Source organism: Protopterus annectens, chromosome 3.part1 (genome assembly GCF_019279795.1).
Source record: "Protopterus annectens isolate FY-2018-M chromosome 3.part1, PAN1.0, whole genome shotgun sequence".
Lineage (NCBI taxonomy): Eukaryota > Metazoa > Chordata > Ceratodontiformes > Protopteridae > Protopterus > Protopterus annectens.
The window spans coordinates 1,788,002,158-1,788,027,442 of NC_056732.1; the positions used below are offsets into that span (position 1 = coordinate 1,788,002,158).

The following is a 25,285-nucleotide window of genomic DNA, read 5'->3' on the forward strand; positions in this document are numbered from 1 at the left end:
GATCATGCAATCCCTAACAGAACCAAGATGCTATCCTCCAAAAAAAGGAAGCCAATCTGGTGTTCCCCTGCCATAAACAAACTCTACAACAAAAGAAAGAAACTGTTGCAAAAAAGAGTAAAATACCATGACTGGAGGAACTCCGTGGTCAGCCTCAGTAAGAAGCTGAGATCCCTCAAAAAATCCTCCAAAGCTAGTTACGAAAACAAAATTGCCAGTGATTCTAAAGACAACCACAAAGCATTCTATAGCTATGTCAAGAACCTCAATGGCAATACTCAGATCTGCTCTGAATTACAGCACAATGGCACTAAATATACAGAACTAACTGCTATTGCCAACATCCTGGCAGATAGGTTCAGTGCTAAATTTACCCCTCTCTCACCCACTAAAGGGCCCATCTCTATACCGGAAGAATGCAAAATTCCTGTAATCACAGCTGCACAGGTAAAAAAAAACACATTCTCCAAAGCCAAGAACACAGCATCCATGGGACCTGACAACATCCCAGGCTGCGTTCTACATGAACTACAGAACAAACTGGCACCCCACCTAAGTACCATGTTCAATCATAGCCTCACCTCAGGCTTTGTGCCCACTGAATGGCACACAGCAAGGGTTATCCCACGCCACAAAGGGGGAGCCACCATGGACCCAGGGAACTATTGCCCCATTATTCTGATGAGCCTGGTCTGCAAGGCTATGGAACGTATCATCATAGAACTTATAAACAATGACATTGGTAATCTCCAAACTCTGGACCCTACCCAGTTTGGGATTGTAAAAGGAAGATCATGTCTCCTAAACCTGATAGACTTACAATGTAAAGTCACAAACTATTTGTCAGGTAGTATAGGTAATGAGATTGTTAGGCATCTTTTGAGACATTGTTTTATTATAGGAATTTTTTAAATATTTTATTATTATTAGACAATGTGCTTATTTTAAATATTTTAAATCAATTTGATATGGATGCTTGAGTATGGTTATTAGTGATGAATTTTATTGTTGAATTTTTTGCATGAACTACACTGATAGATTTTGTATAAATTGAAGTATTAGTAAGTGCAGTGAGGTCTTTAAGGGGAGGAGTATAGCATAGGATAGAACACAGGAAATGATGTATTTTTTAGCTTCCTGCTGGCGCCAATTTTAAATTTAATGATTGGTGTATAAGTGCAGAGGGCGGTATTTGCTATACAGGATGTTACATCAGTTTCTGCTTCCTTTTGGTGCCTTTTTTCTCTTAAGAGGACTCTGTTATTTTACTCAAAAGGTTCTGATGAAGCCCACGAGTTGCAGTGGGTGAAAACGCTTAACCTTATTGGATTGATTTTTGTTATTTTATTTCAGTGCATTTACCGTTTTATATCGTTGTTCTTTCTTGGAATAAAGGACATTGATTTACTTGTTCAGTTCGCATCAGCTTGGAGTTTATTCGTCAGTGTGCTATTCCACCAGGATTCCTCATTTTTGGTACTAGTTGCTGAATTCCATTTGGATTTACCTTGCATTTTTTGTGGTTATTTCGACAGTGCAAGGTTACAAAAGAGCTGTGGCACTTATTGGATAGTTTGTGACTTTACATTGTAAGTTGTTTTCGTGATTTCCAACCTGATAGACTTCTTTGAAGAGGTCACCAAAGCTGTAGAGGAGGGTAAGGTGGTTCTCACAACCTATCTAGATCTCGCCAAGGCTTTCAACACCATCCCTCACTCTGGAATTATAGATAAACTCACTAAACTAGGTATAAATCCCTATGTCACAAGATGGGTTGCCAACTGGCTCACTGACAGAACCTGACACTGTGAAAGTAACAGACTCTAAATCCAACTTCAGACCAGTGACAAGTGGAGTACCACGGGGTTCAGTCCTGGGTCCTCTCCTGTTTGGTATCTACTTCTCTGAAGTACAGGCTAACACAGAAGGTCTTTGGCTAACAAAGTTCGCAGATGACTGGAAACTAGGATCTATAATCAAAACTCGTAACGATGTTGATATCCTACAAAAGGGCCTCACTGAGACAGATGCCTGGTGTCAAAGCCATGGCCTCAAGCGCAATGCCAAAAAGTGCATTGTCATCCCTTTTGGTAAAAATTCTGTACCCATGAACTACCACATAGGTGATAGTCTACTTAACACCGAAAGTGTGATAAGAGACCTTGGGACAAAGGTGGACAGTAGTCTCTCCTTTGATAATCACATTGCCACAGTAGTCAGGAAATCCTTCTACGTGGCACGCCTCATCACAAAAGGTTTCTCATCCAGGAAAAAAGACGTCATTGTTCCCCTCTACTCATCACTCATTAGACCCATTATAGAGTACAACGCCCCTTTTGGTATGTACCTCACAAGACATCTACAACAACTGGAAAGGCCACAGAAATAGCTCACAAAGAGGATTACCGGTCTCAAACAGATGCCCTATGCAGACCATCTCAAAAAACTCTAGCTTTACTCTGTCGCATATCGCCTACTCAGAAGTGATCTCTGCCTAACATACAAAGCTATGTCAAACCCAGAGCTGTTGGACATGCTCCACTTAAAGAAATCCCAATCCCTCCGAGCTACACGCTCTAGGGACCCACACCTTGTCACCACAATAAACAAAACATGCTGGAGGGATAGATTCCTGTCTCACTGGCTTCCCATACTCTGGAACAAACTACCTATCTATACCAAACAAAGCTCCTCATTAGCACTCTTCAAGAAAAATCTTGATGATTGGATGGGAGATAGGAAAGTCACCCCGGGGATCACTTCTGTGGCTCTGCTTGACAGGGGCACAGGAAATTAATTTTCTCGGGTGGCAAAAGCCAAGGTACCATTTGGCTAGGCTTATATAGGCCCTAGTGACAATAGCCTAGTACCTACCTATTAACCTATAACTTGATAGGGAAATCCTGCGTGATGCATTCATCCACAGGTGAGACTTCTGTTCTGCTGTTTCAAAACCTCCTTTTTATACTATACAGTAAACAACTCCTGAATGACAACATGTAATCCTTTCTCATCGAAAACCAGACGAGGATGGACCAGACAGATGTTGGCCAGACAGAAAAAATGTTCCAGCTGAGTCTGCCAATAAAAACATTTCCTTAGTTTACAAAAACATTTCCTCTCATATTTCGAGAAAAACAAGTATCTTTGAGAAAAAACAAGTATCATTTCTAGTCACCAGAAAAATAATAGGAAAAGAGATTTAACTCTATAATTTCCTTTCCATACTGAACCAGCAAGACCAGCAAGCAACCATCATTTTACAGACATCCCCTTTCATGTCACATTTGTATCACACCCATTCATTCTCAAACCATTTCCTACCAACACAATATACTAGCACCTCACTAAACTAAAACTCACCACCTTGGCAATTGACAAACTCCCTGCAGAGTACCTCAGAATTGATGCTACTTATCAACTTGTCTATCAACGAGCATGCAATTCCAGCCCTTGGGAGAACCTCCTACATAATACACTTGCACAAAGGTGTTCTCTCAACTGACCTTACCAACTACTGCCCAATAGCAATCTTATTCCCCTTATCAAAAATCCTTGAAAAAGGTATCCATTCTCAGCTGATGAAACATTTACTTACAAATAGTCTCCTCACCAACACCCAACATGGCTTTTGCCCATCCCATAGCACCATCACAGGACTCATATCCTTCACCAACACTGTCAATCAATATAGGAACTAAGAAAACCTAGTGTCTGCCACCTTCCTTGATCTGTCCAAAGCATTCGATACAGTATCCCACAACAAACTACTTACTATCCTAGCCGGACTCAACCTAAACAACCCCTCCTTTCTCTAGTATCAAGGCTACCTATCCAACCGCCAAGAAGCAGTTAAGTGGCATAATTGCCCCCCCCTCCCAGAAACAGTAGGTATACCACAGGGATCCATTCTGGGACCCCTACTATTTAATATATTTACAAATACCCTCCACACCACCACCCAGCAAGCTGCAATAGTCCAATATGTAGATTATACTACACTGATCTGCTCAACAACCACAATCCAAACACTCCAGACTAAAACCCAAGAGGCCTTCTCCAATATCGAAAACTGGCTAAAACTCACAACTAATACTTAACCCCAAAAAGACTTAGCCTACACTTTCCCATCCTACCAAAACTATTGATTCTTCTGCTCAATTCTCTATCAATTCTGCCAATAACACCCAAATCTCGCCAGTATCACAAGCTAAACTTCTTGGTATAATAGTTTACCAAAATCTAAAGTTTGACAAACATATATCATAAACCATATCCAAAGTCCTTAAAAAACTTGGAACCCTATACCGCTGCAAAAACTATCTAACCAAAGACTCCACAATTTCTGTATCCATAAGTCACCTTCTCCCTACATTTCTCAATGCATCCCCTGTATTAACAAAACTTAACAAGTCTGACCTTTACAAATTGTCCATGTGCTATAATAAAATAGCTAGATTCGTAACCAACTCTAATTTATGCTCCCACCACTGTCACTCACTAAAACAACTAGGTTGGCTAGAACTCCCCAACTTACTAAATTATAACCAACTCACCATGGCTCATTACTTGCTGTACCACCCAAAGAAAATTCCTGATCTCTCTGGTTTACTCATCTTTCACAGTTCTGCTCACTAACTAAGATCCACAAACAAAGCCCTTCTTGCAGTAGCTAAGTGTAGACACAGTGATGGTGAATCCCTCTACTCTTACATAGTTGTTAAAATCTGTAATAATCTTCCACCAGATATCAGATTGCAAAACAGCAGTCCCACCTTTAAAACCCAATTAAAAGCCCACCTCAATCTCATCTGGCAGTGTACCTGTACTCACCATGGCTAGCCCTACTACCACCATTCAGATAAATCTTCCTCTGGCACTACTCAAAAGTCAAACACTTAAAAAAAAAACCCTACCATAATGAATTGTATTGTTAAATGAATGCATATAACTGTATTTACTATTACTGTGCTTCCTTACTCAAACACACTATATTTTCTGCTTTACTATTATACACACTATATATTGCACACTTCTATAACTTCTCATCATACTATGCCATGATATACTATTGTTTGCTCTATTTGTACTCATCTCTGACTTTTGTATTTTTATCATGAATGTGGATCTTTTGTATTTTATATTTTTATGATTGTCATGTATGTGGAGCTTTTCTCCTCAGGTCTCTGTTGAAAATGGGCACCTGATTGCCCAGTTAGACTAGCCCGGTAATCAGATGTAAAATAAATAAATTATTATGAAGTTTGTCTAAACATTTTCTGGAAGCACATTCTCTGTAGCCTGTGGCTGGGATATTATGTCATTGTTTATTGATAGTGTATTACATTCACAGCTACTGCCTTTCATTTTTCTGATGTAATTAAAGAATGCCTCATTGTTTTCAAGTTTTAAGACTAGCCCGAGTTCAAATCTTGTTGATTTAGTAAGAGAAGTAGTTTCTATAATGCTAACTCCTTTCTGCTATGCATCATTAATCTTGTTAATTTAACCTTTACATTTGCATTTTACAGGTATGCGTTCATGAATGTAACAGTAAATAACATGATGTGGTCTGACTGCAAAGCACTACAGAATTCTGGTAAGAGTTATGGAGGCTTTCATTACGCATTTGATGTCCGTGTAACCTTTGAACATCCTGACAATATCTAAATGTTAGAAAGGTCACTCATAAAACTTGGAAATAACTTTGCTGTGGGTGTGAAACATACAAAAGTAATGCAGCCATGTCAATGATTTTTACAAGACTATATTAGCAGCAATCTCCCACTCAAAATAATAAAAAGAAAAAAAATGAGTATAAACAAGCATTTTTTTCATTAGTCTTCAGAGGCATATTAAAGAAATTGTGCTGATTGTACGTGTATCACATGACCTGTCACTGGGAGGTGCTGTGCTTCTAAGTTCTGTTTTCAGTAAAATGAAACTGAAAACAACAAGCACAGAGCAGAAAGAATGGCGACTGCGAAAATCACTGATGATAATTTTTTGTGTCCTGTTTGTTTGGACTTGTTTAAAGAACCTGTAATACTGGAATGTGGACATCACTTCTGCAAATCCTGTATAGATAAAGCCTGGAACTCCCAGGACATTATCATGTGTCCTGAGTGCAGACATGAATTCCCTGCCAAGAAGTACATCGTTAACAGGCTGTTGAGTAACATTGTTGAGACAGCTGAAAGGGCCCAGCAATGTGAGGAAGCAGAAAAACTATACCAGCAGCAGAAGACACAATGTGTACTTCAATCACACGAATGCTTAGAGCATAAAGAGCTACTGAAAGTGTTTTGTCAAGAAGATGGAAGCCCTGCATGTGTAGTCTGCATGATATCATCTAAGCATGCGGGGCACAAATTCCTCCCCCTGCAGGAAGCAGTCAACATGTTTCAGGTGAGTTAGGGTACAGATAAGTTCAGTGAACAGTTTCATATGCATATTAGCTGAATTTAGGCACCTTTTATTATGTCCACAATCTGGTCTTCAACTAGTATGTACTATTATGCATAGAGGTATCAGATATTTGCAGAAAGAGTGCTCTGTAGAAGACAAAACAATCTCAAATCATTGTCACTTAACCATATTTTATGACATATTAATTATTATCTGGTGAAACCCCCACAACTCACATAAACCTCTATGGATTTACTCAAATCATAACCTCCCCTACCAGGACAGGAAAACCCAATAACAAGGAAAGTACCCTAGACTGGATACTCGTCAATACCCATCTTCAAGCCTATAAATCAGGCACTTTGCCTGATGACCTAAGTGACCACTGCCTCACCTATGTAATCAGGCTCAAATTATGCTGCTCCTACCAACCCACCTATAGAACATTAAGAAACAACAAGAATTGTATTCTCATCAAGTTTCAAAATGAACTTAAGGCATGCAATTGGTCAGTACTAAAAAGTCTCCCTCTAGATGAAGAGGTAGCATATTTTAACACCAAAGTCCTTGCTATTCTTAACTCCCATGCTCCCAGCCGCTCTATTAGAACCAAAGTTAATATTGTACCATGGCTTTCTAAAGATGTCAAAACCAAAATTTCACTCAGAAACAAAACATGGGCCACCTGCCAAAAAACAAAAGCCCTACTTGATCAACTAAGATTCAAACAGCTAAGGAATGACACCAAATAAATCCATAATCTTAGACAAAAAGAACTACTACTACCATCTACTGTAGAAACACCAAAACAAACCTCAAAAGTTCTGGGCAGGAATCAACAAACTACTCCACCCAGGCCAAACCACCACTCCACCCCCCCCTCAGCTTCCCAACAAAAATCCCCAGTAGACATTATTAATAATTTCAACAGCTTCTTCACAGAGACTATCCAGTTTCTAGCCAGCCAACTCTCTCCCAATGGCTCTAATTCTAGTGCAGCCACACCCAGTACCCAAAACATATACCTTCTAACCTGTTCCTACTCAACTTATCCATGCCCTTCTTAAGAAACTAAGACCCACCACCCTGGCTGCTGACCTCCTCCCAGCAAACTATCTGAAAAAGGCTGCTGACACCATAACATACCCCACCTCAATCTTGATCAGCAGAGCTACATCTGAAGCTACTGTGCCCACTATATGGAAAATCTCCCATGTCATACCTCTCCATAACGGAGGCAGTTCCACTGAACTGCCAAATTTTAGACCCTTAGCTATTCTGTCACCTCTAGCTAAAATTATGGAGAAATGTGTACACATACAGCTCATGCACTACCTCACACAGAACAAGCTGTTGTCCAACTTTCAGCATGGCTTTAACCCACACCACAGTGCTATTTCTCCACTCCTATCTTTCTCTAATGTCATTAACCACAACCACATTAATAACAAACTATCCTCAGTACTCTTTCTAGATCTATCCAAGACTTTTGACATGGTTGACCACAAAATGCTTATAAATACCTTGAAGGCCTTCTCCTTAAACAACAATGCATTCCAGTAGTTTCAATCTTACCTGCAGGACAGGCAACAGGCAGTCCTATGGCAGGGCAAGCTATCGTCTTGCCTACCCATCACATTAGGAGTCCCCCAGGGCTCAATACTAGGACCCCCTTCTTTTCTCCGTCTTGAAGCTGGAGCTTTTCTCCCCGGGCCTCCGCTGAAAATGGACCTGGTCCAGTTGGAATTTGCTGGTTAACAAATGTAAAATAAATAAATAAATAAAATAAATCAACGACCTTCATTCAGTCATCCCAGATGCTACCTGCATTCAATATGCGGATGACTCCAACTTGATTTGTTCTGACACATCACCAGCTACTTTATTCACATTAACCCAAAATACCTTAAATACAGTGGAAAAATGGCTCTCCAATCAACATCTAATCCTAAACTCCAACAAAACTAAGCTGCCCCTCTTCTGTCCCACCTGCAGGACCCCCCCCCCACCATCCTTCAACATAACCACTAACAATGGTACTATCATCTCCCCAGAAGCCCAAACTAAACTACTGAGTGTCATAGTTGATAACAACCTTTAGCTTGATGTGCATATCAATCAAACTATCAAAACCATTAATAAAAAACTTGGCTCTCTTTACAGAATCAAACCTTTCTAGAACTGCAATTATCCATTCCCATCTATTATCAACTCTTCTCTATGCCTCACCTCTATTCTCCAACTTAAACAAAACAGATCTTAATAAATTATCATCCTGCTATAACCACATTGCCAGATTTGCTACTGGCACAGCCTACTGGACACACCACTGTCACAACCTAAATCACCTAGAATGGCTTGAACTGCCTAGCCTACTGCAGTTTAACCAGCTAATAGTGGCACATAATGTCCTTTACCAACCAGAAAATACACCTCCACTAAAAAATATTATCAGCCCCTACACCAGCACCTGGCCACTGCAATCATCCACTAGACTCCTAGTTCAAACATACAAATCCAACTACTCGGCTGGGGGACTCCCTGTTTGCCAACTGTTTTGGAAAAACATGGAACAGACTCCCTGCTGACTTGACCCTAGAACCCTCACTAACTCGATTCAAAAACAAACTCAAGAAATACTTCAAAACTCATTGGTTATGCCCTTGCACTAACCCCGACTAGTGACCTCTCTAGTACCTAGGTGCCTTACCTTCAACTACCTCTAACTTGTTTCTACCACACCATTTCAGTAAGGGTCAATTGTATAACTGCTCAATGTGTCTTAAACCTGAATGCAATGTTATGTATATATAACTTTGAAAATAATGTTATGTTTTGTAAAGTGTTTTATAATAAGTTAGTACTATATGTGCTAAATGCTGGTATTGCTTATGACTGCAATCTGCTTGAAACTAGCATTTACTAAATGTTTAATGTGTATTATTATCTTGGAGCTTTTCTCCCTAGGCCTCTGCTGAAAATGGACATATATCCAGTCAGACTATCCCGGTCAAGAAATATAAAATAAAATAAATAAATAAACAAAATAAATCTGAATTTGTTAGAAATCAGAGATTTTTTAGTTAATGTGACAGAAACTCCCATTTCAGTGAAATCATCCCCCATTAACGCTGTTAGAAGTTAAATGTTTACAGTTACATTAGCTTTTGATTCACAGTCCTTCTTCCTACACATTAGTATCAAAACATTTGGAATTATTTTTATTTATTTATTTGACGTTTGTTTACCAGGAAAGTCTGACTGGGTATGAGCCCATTTTCAGCAGAGGCCAAGGCAGAAAAGCTCCATAGTACAATTTAAACAGAATTACAAATCAACATTGGTTACAAAGACTAAGATAATCACACAGGAGTACAATTTCTGGATACAATAAAAGAATAAAATAAGCAAACATAAAGCAAGCAATAAAGATGAACATGCATTATACAGAAGATAGAAGAGTGTTCCTAATATGCATGTTACATATTAATGCATGAAAAATATAGTACAGAGTAAGTAATACGTCGTAAAAAATATATACACTTTCTGGCAAGAGACTTGGGTAGTAAGTTTCAGTCATAATTTCTGGGATAGATAAAGGTTAGTGTAAGAATAGAGAGAAGGAACATTAGAAGGTTAAGGAATTATAGAAAGGTTAGGCTAGAAAGTAGGTAATGCAGGGAGGGAAGTAGAATCGATCAAGAACAAGTCTATTACGACTGGGGAGAAGGGAATGAAAAAGAGAACTGAGATGGCGTGGAGCATGAACAGATTCAGTTATTGGTTAGATGTTCTTTCAGCGTAGACTTGAAGGAATATTAGTGGGGTATATGTCTGAGTGATTCTGGAATGTTATTCCATGATTTGGTAACACAGTGAGAGTACAGATTAACACCGTTAGATCTTTGACGTTTGTAAATAGATAGCAGATACTTGGGAGAAGAGCACATGTCATGAGATGGAATGTAGTGTTGAAGTAGTGATAATGTAGTTTGTAAAAATGAGGAGTTGTACAGTATTTTGCATGTTAGTATTAGTGGATTAAGGGTTAGTATTTGGGTTTGTTTCAGCCAATTCAGGGACTTGAGAGCAGAGCAGTGGTGTGAGTACTGGGCCTGCCCTGTGCCAAATGTAGCTATTTTATTATAACACTGGCTAAGTTTTGCTTTGAGGAAAGAATGAAGATCGGTGAGGGTAGGTGAAGCATATAGAAGGGAAGGTAAGAGACAGGGGGTGGGGAGGGTCACTCTTGTGGACTTGGAGATGAATTTCTTAGCCCTGTACATCATGCCCAGTTTTTGATTTTTTTTTATGTTGTTGCTGATAGATTAAGATTGTTGTTGATAGTTGCACCTAACAGTTTTGTATATGAAACCACATCAATTGAAGTATTGTTCAGAGAAGTAATAGTAAAGTTAGAAGTATCTGGAGAAAATTGTTTTGGTAAAAAGAGTAGAAGTTTAGTTTTTTGGGTTAAGTAGTAGATGGTTGTTGGCGAGCCAAGACTCAGAGGAACTGAATGCTTCTTGAGTTAAGTTCTATAGACGAGAAAGATTCCTAGTGCAGAAGATTAATGTGCAGTCACTGGCATATATATTTAGGGTGGCCTGGTTGGTGGCAGTTTTAAGATGGTTAATAAAAATGTTAAAGAGGAGTGGACCTACTATTGAGCCTTGGGGTACCCCAGTGCTGACTGGTAAATAAGAAGTGAAGTTAGTGTTCCATTGGACAGATTGATATCTTTTAGACAGATAGCTACTGAATCATTGCAAGGATGTTTCAGTTAAGCCCAAAAGAGATAGCTGGGATAAGAGTTTGGGGTGGCAGACAGTATCAAAGGCTTTGGATAGATCTAAGGACAGAGAAGAGACAAAGTTTCCTGAGTCACGAGTTTTGTTGACAGTGTCAGTAAAGGATATTAGAGCTGTTATAGTGCTATGTGCTGCTCTGAATCCATGTTGGGTGGGAGAGAAAAGATTATTGCAAGTAGGTATTGAAGAAGTTGTTTATGGATAGATTTTTTAGAAGTTGTCATAGTGGTGAAAGAGTAGCAATTGGCCAATAGTTAGATATGTCTGTGGAAATGCCACCTTTGTGGAGGGGAAGGATGAAGGATTTTTACCACAGGGAGGGGATATACACTTCCTTGACAGATCTATTAATAATTATGGAGACAGGGTAGGCAATTGAGTCAGTAGCCATTTTCAGGAATTCATTAAGAAGATTGTCTGCAGATGGAGAGCATGGCTTGAGCTTGTACAAGAGGGATTTGATGCTGGCAGTGGGAACTGGTTGAAGGGAAAATGTGGAGTGACAGGTAATAGGAGGTTGAGAGAAAGTAGAGGGTGATGGGGGAATTTGTTACTAATGTAAGCTATGGTATTGATGAAGTAAGAGTTAAATAGAAATGATATGTCAGGGAGGTACTATTACAGGAGGGTTTGGGGGATGACTGACTTCTTGGCAGTAGGATTTTTTTATAGTGTGCCAGAAGGTTTTTGGACTGGATTTGTGCTAATCTTGTGGTTTTGAATACATTTTTTTTAATTTAAAGTAACCTGTTTCTTTACAAGGTTACACAGTGCTTTAAAATGCTGTAAATTATCGTGAGTCTTATGTTTTAGCTAAGTGGTCCAAGCCTTGTCTCTTGTTTGTATGAGTGACCTGGTATAGACAGAAAACCAAGGAGTATAGTTGGTTTTGACTCATTTCCTTCTGGTGGGAGCTAAACTGTCTAAGCCTTTTAGGAGTGTAGAATTAAATTGTTTAACTGCATCACCTATTGTTAAGTATTTAAGCAGTACCAATTAATGGAGTTTAATATATTTGTAAAGGCCTGCTGGTCAAAGTTGGATAGGTTTCCTACTGTCTAGTAGGTATGTTGTCTGCATGAATTTGAGATAAGTCTAGTTGTGCAGCTGGGTTGAAGATCACTGATACAGGCTGGAAGTATTTTGGATATAGAGAAATTCCTAGGATGGGAGACCAAAATCCAATCAATAATTGAGCCATTTTGGTCTGTGGCACTGGTAAAGGTTGGGTGAGTAATTAGTTGAGAAAATCCAAATAGGATTATGCTATCTGTGGGGAAGTGTACGTTAAGTATCTGCCAGTGAATGTTGGCATCACCTAATAATATTGTTTCTAGAGAGAGATTTTTTGACTCCCTCGATGGAGTAAGCTCCAGTGCTGATAATGTATTACCATGAGGTATGTATAAAGCTATAATGCAGGAACTTTTATTGTTTTTTAATTTAAGGTAGGTGATCAATAGTTCAGATTTGTCAAAGGAGGCTGTGGATTGGTTGCAAGGGATTAAGGAGATAGAATCAGGATATATTACTACAACACCACCACCTTTCCTTTTAAATTGATCTGCTATGTATGTATTAAAGCCAGGATGAAGTACATCAGTATCTTTTATGTGCAGTTTAAGCCAGATTTCAGTGATTACTAATATGTCAGGAGATTAGCCTGCAACTCAGAGATTTTGTTGTACATGTTATGTATGTTTACTGAGATAAATTTAAGCATATTTCATGAACTTGGGATATGGGTTGATGATGGGAATTGATTGATGCTGGGACCAGGGTTAGGGTGGATGTCACCACAGAGCTGGAGGTATTTCAAGATTGTATAGTAAAGGTAAGAGTTAGTTTTGGTCAAATTGTCAGTAATTTTAATGTTAAACAGGTATATCTGTATCAAAAGCAGTTTAGGTTTAAAGTACAATATATTGTCTGTGTGAAAGAGATGACCAGTGATGGTTAGGGAGTAGTGATGTGTGTTATTGGTGTAAGAAGAAGTGTCTGTACGAGAGCTTAGCACAGGTCTGATAGGGACTAGATATGATGAAAGTGATGAGATGGAGGATAGCATTTGTGATAAGAGAGTAAGGAGAATCATGTTAGTTTAAGGATTATTAGAGAGGTAATCAGAAAACCTGCTTATTTTGATAATTGGAGGAGCATAGCAAAGTTTGTAGAAATGAAGGAGGGTGACTAGTATGTAGATAGGATGCTAGTATGATATTAATAAAAGTATGTTGAGAGATGGAGTGTATGGATGAAGTGGGTGAAGCTAACAGAGGAAGGGGTATGTTGTGGATAGGTTTAAATTTAGAAGTAGTAGGGCAGGTGACATTTGGGGGCAGAGAAGAAGAGCAAAGGGGCCCGGAGGGTGAGTGTAGTGGGATGATACCCCAAAGACTGAGAATCTTCAGGTAAGTCAGAAAAAAATATCAGTGAGGCAGCAGTAAATTTATTTAAAATGTTTGTTGTGGGGCCAGTTAAGTATTGGTAGCACAGTAGTAGAGTATATAAGGTTACATACACAGCATTAAAGAATATAAGCTTAAGGTAGTTATGTACTCCTCCTTAACTAAGCACAGTGGAATCAGAAACTGCTTCAAGTACAATTATGAAAGTATTGCAAAACATACAGAATGAAAACAGCTGTATTTTAGGCTTGGTAGGGGTGGAGTGCTAACTGGAGATACTACTTTTCAGGTGAGGTTAAGGTCGACTTCATGCAGCTATAAGACCACGTGCACAGAAGTAGCCAAGGACCAAACATACACCTTCACCACTACTGAATGAATATAGCATCTGACATCCATATACCGATTATTTATTGATGTTTGATCATTGTTGGGAAAGTCCAACTGGGTAGAAGCCCATTTTTATTGAAGCCCAGGGAGAAAAGCTCAAAATTATTGCAAAATATTTTAAGAACAATAATCTTACAATCTTCAAAAAATAAAACAAAATCATCTGCAGTTATTATAACAAATTAGACATAATATAAAAACATTGGTTAAGAATCGATGCATGTTATATGACAACCATTTAATAAGTTGATAAATAAGGTTTTTCCAGGCTCCTCCAATAGATTTTCCCTAATTGGTGAAATAAAGGCAAGGCCTCTCATCCCCTCCCCCTTGAGGCTATTGGCTGAGCCACCAGGTCACACCCCACTGCATCTGCATAAATGTAGCTCTAGCAACACTGCAGGTTTAACTCTGGGAAATGTTAAAAGACTGAGACACTGAATAAAAACTAATTTTGAAAAAGAAGTCTACTTCGAGCTTTGTCTTTTCTTTATCACTTCCTTCCTTACCAAGTAATGTTTCTTCTACAAATATAACTTTTGAAGGTTTTCAGGAATGTCAGAACTGAAAGTCTGACACAGCTGAAATAAGCTCCCCCAACAATGAAACAGAGGAAGGAGCCTAACCAAGAAGTGAGTGATCTTAGAAATGAGGCAATTAAGAATTGAGGATTGAGACAAACCAGGATCCCTATCCATTAACTGGTGGACAACACACAGGTTATTAGGAAGCAAGAAGAGTCCTCATACACAACCCTGACTGGTCCTGGCAGCAGACCTTACACCCCTACTGGCCACAGGAACTATCATGAGTGTGACTTTGCTCTAATCATTTAATAATTAGCAAAATTGTAAACAGTCTGTAGAGAGATTAAAGGTACGTTAGTCTAAGGAATTGCATTATGAAGTGAAGGAAAACAGGCTTTTGGTATATTTAGAGAAAAAGTCTGGGAAAAATGATATCAGAAAGGAAATAAGTGAAGAAGGGAGAGTTATGAGGTATAAGGAATGAAAAGGGGCACTGGGAACTAACTTTGGGCAACATGATGCCAGGGAATCTTCTTGGGCTAGGCTTATATAGGCTCCAGGGCCGTTAGCCTAGTACACACATATGAACCTATAAAAGGCACTTGCTCATATTTAAGGATATAGTTTGTCCTGGTTTTGAACAGGAACAGAGTCAGATTTTAGCTAGGAAGTCTTTTAGAATGGTGTTGAAATATTGGAGGGAGGGTACAGACCTGAAAGATACAGGTAATGAGTTCCAGGCCTTAGCAACCCTGTATGAGGACAGGCAATGTCCAGTGGATTTGCTAGGTTTCTAGACAGATATGGTTTTTGATTAATATTTTGGTGGCTGTTAAGAGAATACCACCATGCTGTAAGAAAAAGGCACTGTACTTTGACATTTCAGTCATAATACGATATGTTGGCAGCCCCAGAACCAGTGGGCTTGTGTGCACTGTTATTTTTGTAAAATCAGTTGCAGAGATCAGCCATCATTAACTACATTAGGACCCTCAGAACCATAGGATCCCAGCACACTGATTTTGTTTTAAACGCAGATGTGGATATCAGCAGGCATATTAGGAGCCCCAGAACCACAGGATCCCACTACACTGATTTTGTTTTAAAAGCAGATGTGGATATCAGCAGGTGTATTAGGATACCCAGAACCACAGGGCCATAGCACACTGATTTTGTTTTAAATGCAGATGTGGATATCAGCAGGTGTATTAGGACCCCCAGAACCACAGGGCCATAGCACACTGATTTTGTTTTAAACACAACTGCAAATCCGAGTGGTGTGCAGCTGTCATCCTCAGGACTGAACAGTAGGTTAGTCATGAGGTGGCAGAGCAGTTGGGATGCTAGACTCAGCAAATGGCAGGTTGAAAGCAGCAGTGGTTATAGGGAACATTAATATGGATGCCTTCTAAATAGTATGAAACATGACCTGTCAGGCTGTCTGGAATTACTATTTAACTGTAGCCTCCAAACAGGCTTTGTGCCTAATGAATGGAGATCAGCAACAGTCATCCCTCTGCACAAAGGTGGACCATCTACAGACCATGGAACCTACAGACCCATAAGTCTTACTAGTGGTACATTTAAAGCCATCAAATTAATTATCATGGAAATGATCACTAGTGATATAGTAAATCTCCAAACACTGGATTCAACCCAGTTTGTTTTCCTCAAGGGCAGATCATGCCTACTCAACTGGGTGGACTTCTTTGAGAAGGTCACTAAACCAATGGATGAGGACAAAATGATTCACACTGCCTACCTTGACCTGGCAAAGGCATTTGACACAATACTCCACTCGGGGCATTGTTGACAAACTCAACAGGTAAGGAACAAACCCATTTGTCACTTGGTGGATAGCCAACTGGCTCACAGATAGGACCCAGAAACTTAGAACTGTGGACTCCACATCTACAAAGAGGCCAGTCACAAGTGGAGTCCTTCAAGGATCAGTCCTTGGGCCATTCCTTATTGGAATTTACTGTGCTTCTCTGAAGTCAAGGCCAATGTCAGTGGTCACTGGCTGACTAAATTAGTGGATGATTACAAATTACAGCTGTCATTGAATTCACACTGAAACAAATGTTCTTCAGGAAGGGCTGACACAGACAAACAACTGGTCTCAGAGCCAAGGACTAAAATTAAATGCCAAGAAATGCATAATAGTATCCTTCAGGAAGTCATCCACCCCAAATACCTATCATATTGCCAACACACCCCTTAGAGATGACCCAGTAGTCAGGGACTTAGGAACACACACATCATCAGTAATCTAGCCTTTGACCATCATGTGACTACAGTAGTAAGGAAATCATTCTATGTTGTGCAACTTATAAACAAACGTATTGCAGTTAAGTCCAAGGAAGTCATTGTTCTACTGTATTTGGCATTCATCAGACCTATCACTGAGTGCAGTATCCCCTTTGGTATATACCTAATCAGATATATCCAACAACTGGAACATCCACAGAGGTTCCTCACTAAATGAATACAGGGTGTAAGTAAAATGACCTATACGGACCATGTCAAAGCCCTATCCCTACATTCTGTCTTCTACAGGCTGTTGAGAGGAGATCTATGCCTGGCATATAGGGCATTGTCAGACCCCACTTTGATGGACCTCCTGCATGTCCACAAAACAAACAGCACCAGAATTATTCATTCTGAAGACTTAAACCTTCCCTGGGATATAAATAAGACCTGCTGGAGAGACAAGTATGTATCACAGAGACTACCCCATGTCTGGAACAGGCTGCCAATCAATCTGAAGCAGAGTCCTCACTAACCCAATTAAACTGCAACTTGAACAACTGGATGTGGAACAAGAAATTCATCCCTAGTTTGGCACGTATGTCTCTAATGGACATAAGCGACTTGTAAATGGTTCATTTCCCAGACCCCCAGATTACACTTATCACGGGTATCAGAAATTGCAGAGATTTGGGATGCATAGCTAGGCTTAAAAAGCCCTTGTGGTGGTTAGCCTAGTAAACACCTATGAACCCAGATGGTTGATGTTGGTTGAAGTCTACTAGCATCTATATGCACAAATTGACAGTGGTGGAGACAATATCAGAAGGAAACATGGACCAGTATAGTCAGAACTTAGCTGTAGAATGGTGTAATGGACTGGGGTCTATCAAGGTATAGAAAGTGTGAAGAAGTTGGGGTGAATAAACTCTAGAGCAATACATATCAAATGATTGTTTCATTCAGACTGGAGTGGAGGAAGGGAAATGAAAATTAGAATAAGGAACTTTAAGAAGTAGCTTATATACAAAATAAAATTATTACCAGCTTAACTGGGAGACTGGAAAGTAAAGAGATTTGTGGGAAGCAACTAAGGTAAGAATACAGAGACTATGAAGGTTAGATGAATGAAGACAAAGTTCTCACAGCATTTCAGACTAGAAAGGAATTGCAGTTTGAGCAAGATGTGTGCTTACAGCTGGAATAGAATGGATAAGGAAGGATGAGCATGGGATACCCAAAAAAGGAAAGGGGTTTTGGCAAGTAGGCCAGAAAGATAAGTAAGTAATGCAGAGAAGACATGCATGTGGAGCCAGGCAGGGAAGCAGAAGAAACTGACTGATTATAGGTTCATAAGTGTACACTAGGCTAATGACCAGTGGGGCCTTTATAAGCCTAGCCAAGCATCCTTACTGTAAGTTTATGTGCCTTCGAAGTTATTTTAAGGGGTATATAAAAGGTAGGGCAAAATTTACAGGCTACTTCTGCCCATTACAGACTTGGGTGCTAGACCCAGGTGTATTTATGATTTCCCATCCACTGGTCCAGCTTTCTCTTGAATACTGTTAGAGATGAGATCTGCTTCACACAGATGAGAAGTCTGTTCCCGAGAAAGTGAATTCTCTGAGACACATACCTGTCCCTCCAACATGTTCTATTTATATCACAAGCAAAGTTTAAATCCCTACATTGACTAATCTTGCTGCTATTCATTTTGTGGATATGCGAAAGGTCCATCAGAGTTGGATTAAGTAATGCTTTGAATACCAGGCATAGGTCGCCTCTTAACAGTCTGCATGAGACACAGTATAGGGATAGGGCTTTGAGCCGATCTGCATAGCACATTTTTTTTCTAAATGGTTTATTAAGATGTTACAGGAAAATAAAAAAAAATATAACATTACAATATAAATATATATATATATATATATGCCAATAAATAGCAGACTGGTGATCCACTCTGGCGATCGCTAACCGGGAAAACCTGAATGATTTGAGTCTTCTCTCTGAGTTATAAGAAGGTGGTAGACCTAGTTGTTCCCTCCTTAGTCATGAATAATTGTAGATGACAAACTTTGGTTGCAATGGTAAAAAAAAATCTTTTTTATTTTCCTTGCGATTGATAAGACACTCCAAAAAAAGTGAATAATTTAGCTTTTTAACACATGAAGGTACTGGAGTATTAAATAAGATTAGTGATTTAGTTAAAGTAAATTTATCACTAAATAGAACCTGTAAAAAAGTTAATTTAATTCCAAAATGGTTTAATTATATTACATTCATAAATCGTATGTTGCCAATCTGTTTAATGTTTGACTTACATCTCCAACAGCCAACATTTTTCTTATACATTAATTCAATTTCATGTGAGGTAATAAATGCTTTATGCATAAATTTCCAAGAAAATACTTTAAAGATGAAGTAGTTTATTTAGAGGATGATTGTATCATTTCTTTTTCATTGTCACTTGGATAGTAATTATTTATGATTTTAAAATAATCCCAATAATTGTCTTCATAACGTTCGATATTATTCTTAATCATCTTATAAATTTTTGACAGAAGCCCTTTTTCTGAAATATTTTGATGCATTGAGATGGTTAAAAGGAGAATAATTTTATGAACAGCTTTTTATTGATGCATTAGATTACTTTCTTCTCTGTTGAGTACCTACAATTCTGAGCATCCAACCCCATTTCATGTTTAAAGTTAAATTTTTAATATAAAATCTAGAGAATGTAATTTATCTTTATTCATCAACTGAAACCAATGTGTTAGATTTTTCTTTTTAAACTTAGTCATTGTAACTACATTAAATATACATATATTGTTTTGTGTATATGCTATATGAAATGTTATAAATAGCCATGCTTTATACCTGGATTCTTGTAAATAAAATTTCTAAAATGAATCAATATTATGGAGATATTATAAGATGAGTTTATTAGCTGGTTTTAATTTTCCAAAGTATAATCTTTTAATAATCAAAGAACATTATTATGTGTTATCATATTGTGTCATGCATATATTTGATGATTAGATTTTAAGCAAATTCTCTCTTGTATGTCTTTCCATTCAGCATTATAATTAATATTTGTACAGAGTAATTTTCTTTATAATTGAAGATAAAGAATGCAATTCTAGATCAGGTAATCCAATCCCCCCAGAAGACCAAGTTCTTAATGATAATTAAGAGCCAATTTAGATTTATTGGGATACCAAATAAAGCCAAGAAGTAAGGAATTAAATGATGTTAAATAATATTTGGGAAGAGGAAGAGATAAAGATTGTATTATATATAATATTTGTGGTAATATGATAATTTTTATTGAAGAAAGTCTCTCTTCCATTGAGAATAGGAATTTATTCCATTTAGTAATTAGATTTTTTATAATAAACAAACTCTTATTATAATTTATATTTATTATATCTATAATGTTTTGCATGGGACATGTTGTTTACACCCTGTATTCTTTTTGTGAGGAACAGCTGTGGAGGTCCCACTTGTTGCGTGCCCCTGATTCTGTACAGACAGAAGGGGGGGTCATTGTCCTCAATGATGGGTCTGATGAGTTCCAAATACAGTGAGACAATGACTTCCTTGAACCTGGATGCAATGCCCCTGCTTATAAGTAGAACAACATAGAACAACTTCCTAACTACTTTAGACACATGTTGGTCAAAAGCCAGGTTAGTATCTACCTTGTACCCAAATCCCTGATTACTGCTTCTACTCATGGGGGTGGGTGTTACCAATGAGGTAATTTCCTAGAGTGGCTGACTCCCCAAATGGTAGTATTATGCATTACTTGGCTTTGAGTTTTAAGCTTTAGCTTTGGCACCAGTCATTTTTTTGTGTTAGCCCATCTTATAGGCTGTTGGTATTTTGGGGAGATTCTTTGACTGCTCTTAGTTTGCAATCATGTTCAAACTTGATAGGCCACAGGCCCTTGACATTAGCCTTGACTTCCAGGAAGTAGATGTCAAAAAGGAGTAGACCCAGCACAGAGTCTTGAGAGACATCACTAGTGACTGTCCTCTTTGTAGAGGTGGTCTTCTCTTTCCTAACTTCCTGGGTCCTACCTGAAAGGCAGCTGGCTATCCAGCATGTACCATGTGGGTTTATGCCTATGTCCATGAGTGCTCAAGTGGGGTATTGTATCAAATGCCTTAGCCAGATCAAGATAGGCAGTTTGCACCATTTCACCTTTATCCATTGCCTTAGTGACCCTATTAAAGAATTCCACCAGGTTAAATACACATGATCTGCACTTGACAAAACCAACCTGGGTTAGATCCAGAGTTTGTAGGTTCTCCATGTCCTTATTAATTATTTCCATGATAGTTCTTTCCATTATTTTGCATATGAGTCTAGTCAGACTAGTTCCTGGGGTCTATTGATGGCCTACCCTTGTGCAGAGGGATGGCCGTTGCAGTTCTCCATTTGCATGGCAGAAGGCATATCTGGAGGCTATAATTAAACAGTGTCTCCAGTAGTCCTGTTAGGTCATGTTTCAGGCTATTTAGAAGGCATCCTGAGATGTTATCAGAGCCCATCAATGTAGTATTTATGCCATTAGAGAGTGTATCTAGGACATGTTTCCTAATAGAAGTTGAGAGGGAGATTGTTTGATGATATCTTCAGGGGAGACGCTGGGGGAGGGGGTAAAACTGGAGCTGAATTTGTTGGACAGCAGATTTGCTATATCTTCCAGCTCTTTGTAGGTGGCTGTATTTACAATTAGCTCTGCATACTGCTGTCTACTGACTTTGAGGTTTTGGATATAACTAAAGAAAGCCTTGTGGTTGTCCTTTGACTCAGAGGCTATCCTTACCTGAAACAGAGATTGGTATACTGGTTAAGGTGTTACCTTGTAAAATCAAGGTGCAGGGTTTGATTCTCACTTTTAAATGGAAATTGACTAGGCCTGATGTAAGGACAGCTACCCTAGTACTTATCTATGAAATTTGGCTTTAGGAAACTTAATTTGCATGCTTAATTATTTATTTAGACTTATGAGAATGTTTTCATCATGCTGGGTGTAGCACTTCCTAATCTTGGTTTTGCCTTTTTTCCTTTGTTGTACAACTGGTTTCTGGTTGGATTCCATCATAGTGGTTTGTTTTTGAGTTAGTTTTAGACTTATTTCTGATCTGCACAGCTGTCTATGCATTTACTGACATGATTGTGTAGGGTTTATGTGAACAATTCTGCATAGGAAGCTATGTTCTCAGAGTGTGTGGGGGGGGGGGGTGTTGAAATTTTGACAGGTTACCACTTAGTAGTAGAAAGTTTGCCTTAGAGTGGTCTTAAATGTTGCAAGGGTAGTTGTCACAGAACTGATTTTTAATATGAAGTAGACAGCTTTGTGTTCTGACCATACCAAAGAGGACACTACACTGGGGGTACAGCATTCTCCCACATTTGCAAGTACAAAGTTGTGTATGTTTGCAACCCTACTGGGCATATGAATTATCTGTTGCAACGCATTTGTGTTTACAAAGTCCAGGAATGTGTGGGCCTGTAAACTTGGGGTTATGTAAGTATCCCAGTTTATAATGGGGTAGTTATTCACCTATGAATATGGTATAGGGTTGAATTTTTAAGGCCTCCAGTAAGTTCAAGTATTAGTTATGGGTTACTTACATCATAGAGGGTGACCTATAGTTTTCAAGGGTTCCCTATAAAAAGACCGAAGACGCATTCTTTTGAATGCATCTTGGTCGAACTTAAAAGACTGAAATGGCAAAATATCGAAGCGGCTTTTAGTCAAATTCTTGGTCTCTTTGTTACTTTGCAGTTTTTGGCACTGTAGTGTGGTCTCAGAGTTGGTATATTTAAGTAGGAGGGGTGTGGGGGCTGAAGCCCCCCCACTTAATGTAATGTTTAAAGTGCTTTACTTTTTATTTATTTTTTTGTTGTTAGAACAGCTACTTTTTTTCCCTTGGAAAAAATCACTGTTCTGACAGTTCGGCATTGTACGCTTTCACTTACAAAGGGTCGATTAATCACCATTCGCTTTTTTAAGTGTTCGGTGATCTAATATAGACCCATTTTCAAGGATATGATATGGGACTTTGCATATGGAAATCTGGACATGGAGAAGCTCAAGCATGTCATCCTGTTTAATGAGTCTTGAGGTGAGATTGTTGTTGATATAGCTTGAGATACATCCATCTTTGGTCCCTATTTATGCTGCAGCTGATGTGAATGTGTGTCAGTAATTGTAGCCCTGCATGGCCAGGGTGCTCTCTGAGGCTTTAAGATGCCAATGGCAAACTGAAACAACAGAGGCCAATGTTAGAGAGAAAAGAATTCCAGGCAGGCAGTACATCTTTTTTTTTTAACAAAAAACATCATTATTAAATTATCACTTATGACATAGGCTATCACACAATTATATAAATGAAAATAAATGACATTGACAAAATCTTAATTGCAAGCATTATACATCATGTATACTCTACCCAGTCACTGTCAGTCATACATTACATAGATCATTCAAATCCTGCCTTCTTTTAAACCTCATTCCTCCCCTGTATGCATTGTTCCCCCAGTAATTTGCTCCTAACCCTTTCTAAAGATCTCAGTTCCAGTTGTTTTATCGCTGTTACTATATTCATTATTTCTAGTACTGCTAGTTTAGACTTTGATTTCCATTTTCTAAGTGATTGCTTTTTTGGCAGCCATCATTATTAGGCATAGCAAAGCCTTACTATGTCTAGGTAATTCCAATTCTGTATCATAGCTCAGAAGAATAATTTCCCTAATGACACCAATTTGCTCTCCCAGTATCTCTGATAGAGTAGTCTGCAAGAAATCTTTAAACTCTGTCAACTCTTTACACTCCCAGAAAACATGTTCCCAATTGTCCTTCCTTCCCCATCAGACCTCCAACATTTGCTGTCTACCTGAAGAAAAATTCCCCTGGAGTCTACTTGGGGTGTAAAAATATCTATGTAAACATTTCCATGCAAAAAACATGTCTTCTAGATTTTGTTGCGGATTTGGGAGACATACATATATCCCCCTATTGTTTCTTTGTGAACTGTTTGTCCAGTCTCTCTTCTCATCTTTTCTAACCTCCTCTGATTATTTTTTGTAGTTATGCTCTACTAATTATTCCTTTTTTCACAGCAGTTTCTTTCTATATTTATTTATTTATTTATTTATTTATTGACATTTGTTAACCGGGTTTGTCCAACTGGGCTTGTGGCCCATTTTCAGTGGAGACCCGAGGAGAAAAGCTTCAGTAATACATTTTAAAACAAGTACAATTTTAAACAATATTGATATAATAGCAGTTATAGCAGTTATAGCAAAACGATTCACATATGTTGGGATACATGCATAAAGTTAAAGTTGCATTAAAAAGAAGCTAAGCAACAATTTTACATTGATATAGTTCGATAGGTCAACAATAAACATTTTTTGTTTGTATAAAATTATGCAAATGCATAGTAGACACATTGGAGAGAGAGGTGTAATGAGGTACTAAGTATGGTCCTTTTGAGAGTACATAAAGGGAAGGAAGACTAGGTAGGGTCATGGCAAGGGCAGGTTCTGGAATTGAGAAAATAAGCTATTAGTTCATTTTTAAAGTGTGAGGTGTGGAAAATTGAATGTAAGTCAAGGGGAAGTTTGTTCCAAGCATGGGCAAGGGAGTGTTTGTAGAGTAGTTTGCCTACTGACCTTTTTGGGTGGTTATGCTAAAAACTCTACCAGTACTGGTCTTTCATTTATGACCCCCCTGTTTGTTTCTCTTGCCTGCACATCTCCTTGACTATGTTCTGCTGTTTAACTGCAGCACTTTGTTACTAAGTATCTTCCTTGAGTATGTTCTGCTGTTTAATTGTAGCACTTTGTTACTAAGTATCTTCTTGCCAGTATTTGTGTATTTTACATTTCTGTTGCCACATCATAACCAATGCTGTTTTATGATATTCTATTTAGGCTATAACATCCACTATATAATATAGTCTAAATACTTCTGATCTTAATACTATTGTATATACACAGGAAAATCTGAAAACTGCTGAAACTACTCTAAAGCACAGAATGAACAATCTAAATGAACATCAAAAGAAGCAAGAACAGCTTATCTCTGGTATCCAGGTAAGGAAATCAGCTTATTTTTGTTTGTTTGCTGCATGAAAAGCATATCACCTGCAGTTTGTGTAGGCTGGTGTTGGTGAACAAGGTCACATGTCACAAAGGGTGCAAACAAGGGACCATTGCCTGGCAGCTGGCACAGAGGACAGTCTGATAGTTTATGCAAAGTATTAAGGCTTTGAACTGTTAAAGAGAAAGCACATGGTTTAATTCCCTCAGACTTCGTTTATCACCTATGTGGCCTTGAGTATATCACTTGACCACAGAGTGATCTGTGACAATTAAGAATCTGGGATAGGCAAATTAATGGTCTCATGGACTGCATGCCTATTGAATATATTCAGGTATCTGCAGTTTTAGCTCTGGTGATCTTGTGACC

The 25,285-nt window shown here is 38.5% G+C and overlaps 1 protein-coding gene across 1 annotated transcript in view; it reads left to right on the top strand.

Moving 5' to 3' along the window:
* The first annotated feature begins 5,617 nt into the window (after positions 1-5,617).
* The window catches only part of LOC122798673 (zinc-binding protein A33-like), a 251,661-nt gene continuing 231,993 nt past the window's right edge, over positions 5,618-25,285 (top strand). Inside the window, exons 1-2 of the mRNA XM_044067766.1 lie at positions 5,618-6,408; positions 24,814-24,909. Of these exons, the coding sequence (XP_043923701.1) occupies positions 5,974-6,408; positions 24,814-24,909 (531 nt within the window). The 5' untranslated portion in view covers positions 5,618-5,973. The remainder of the gene's footprint in view (positions 6,409-24,813; positions 24,910-25,285) is intronic.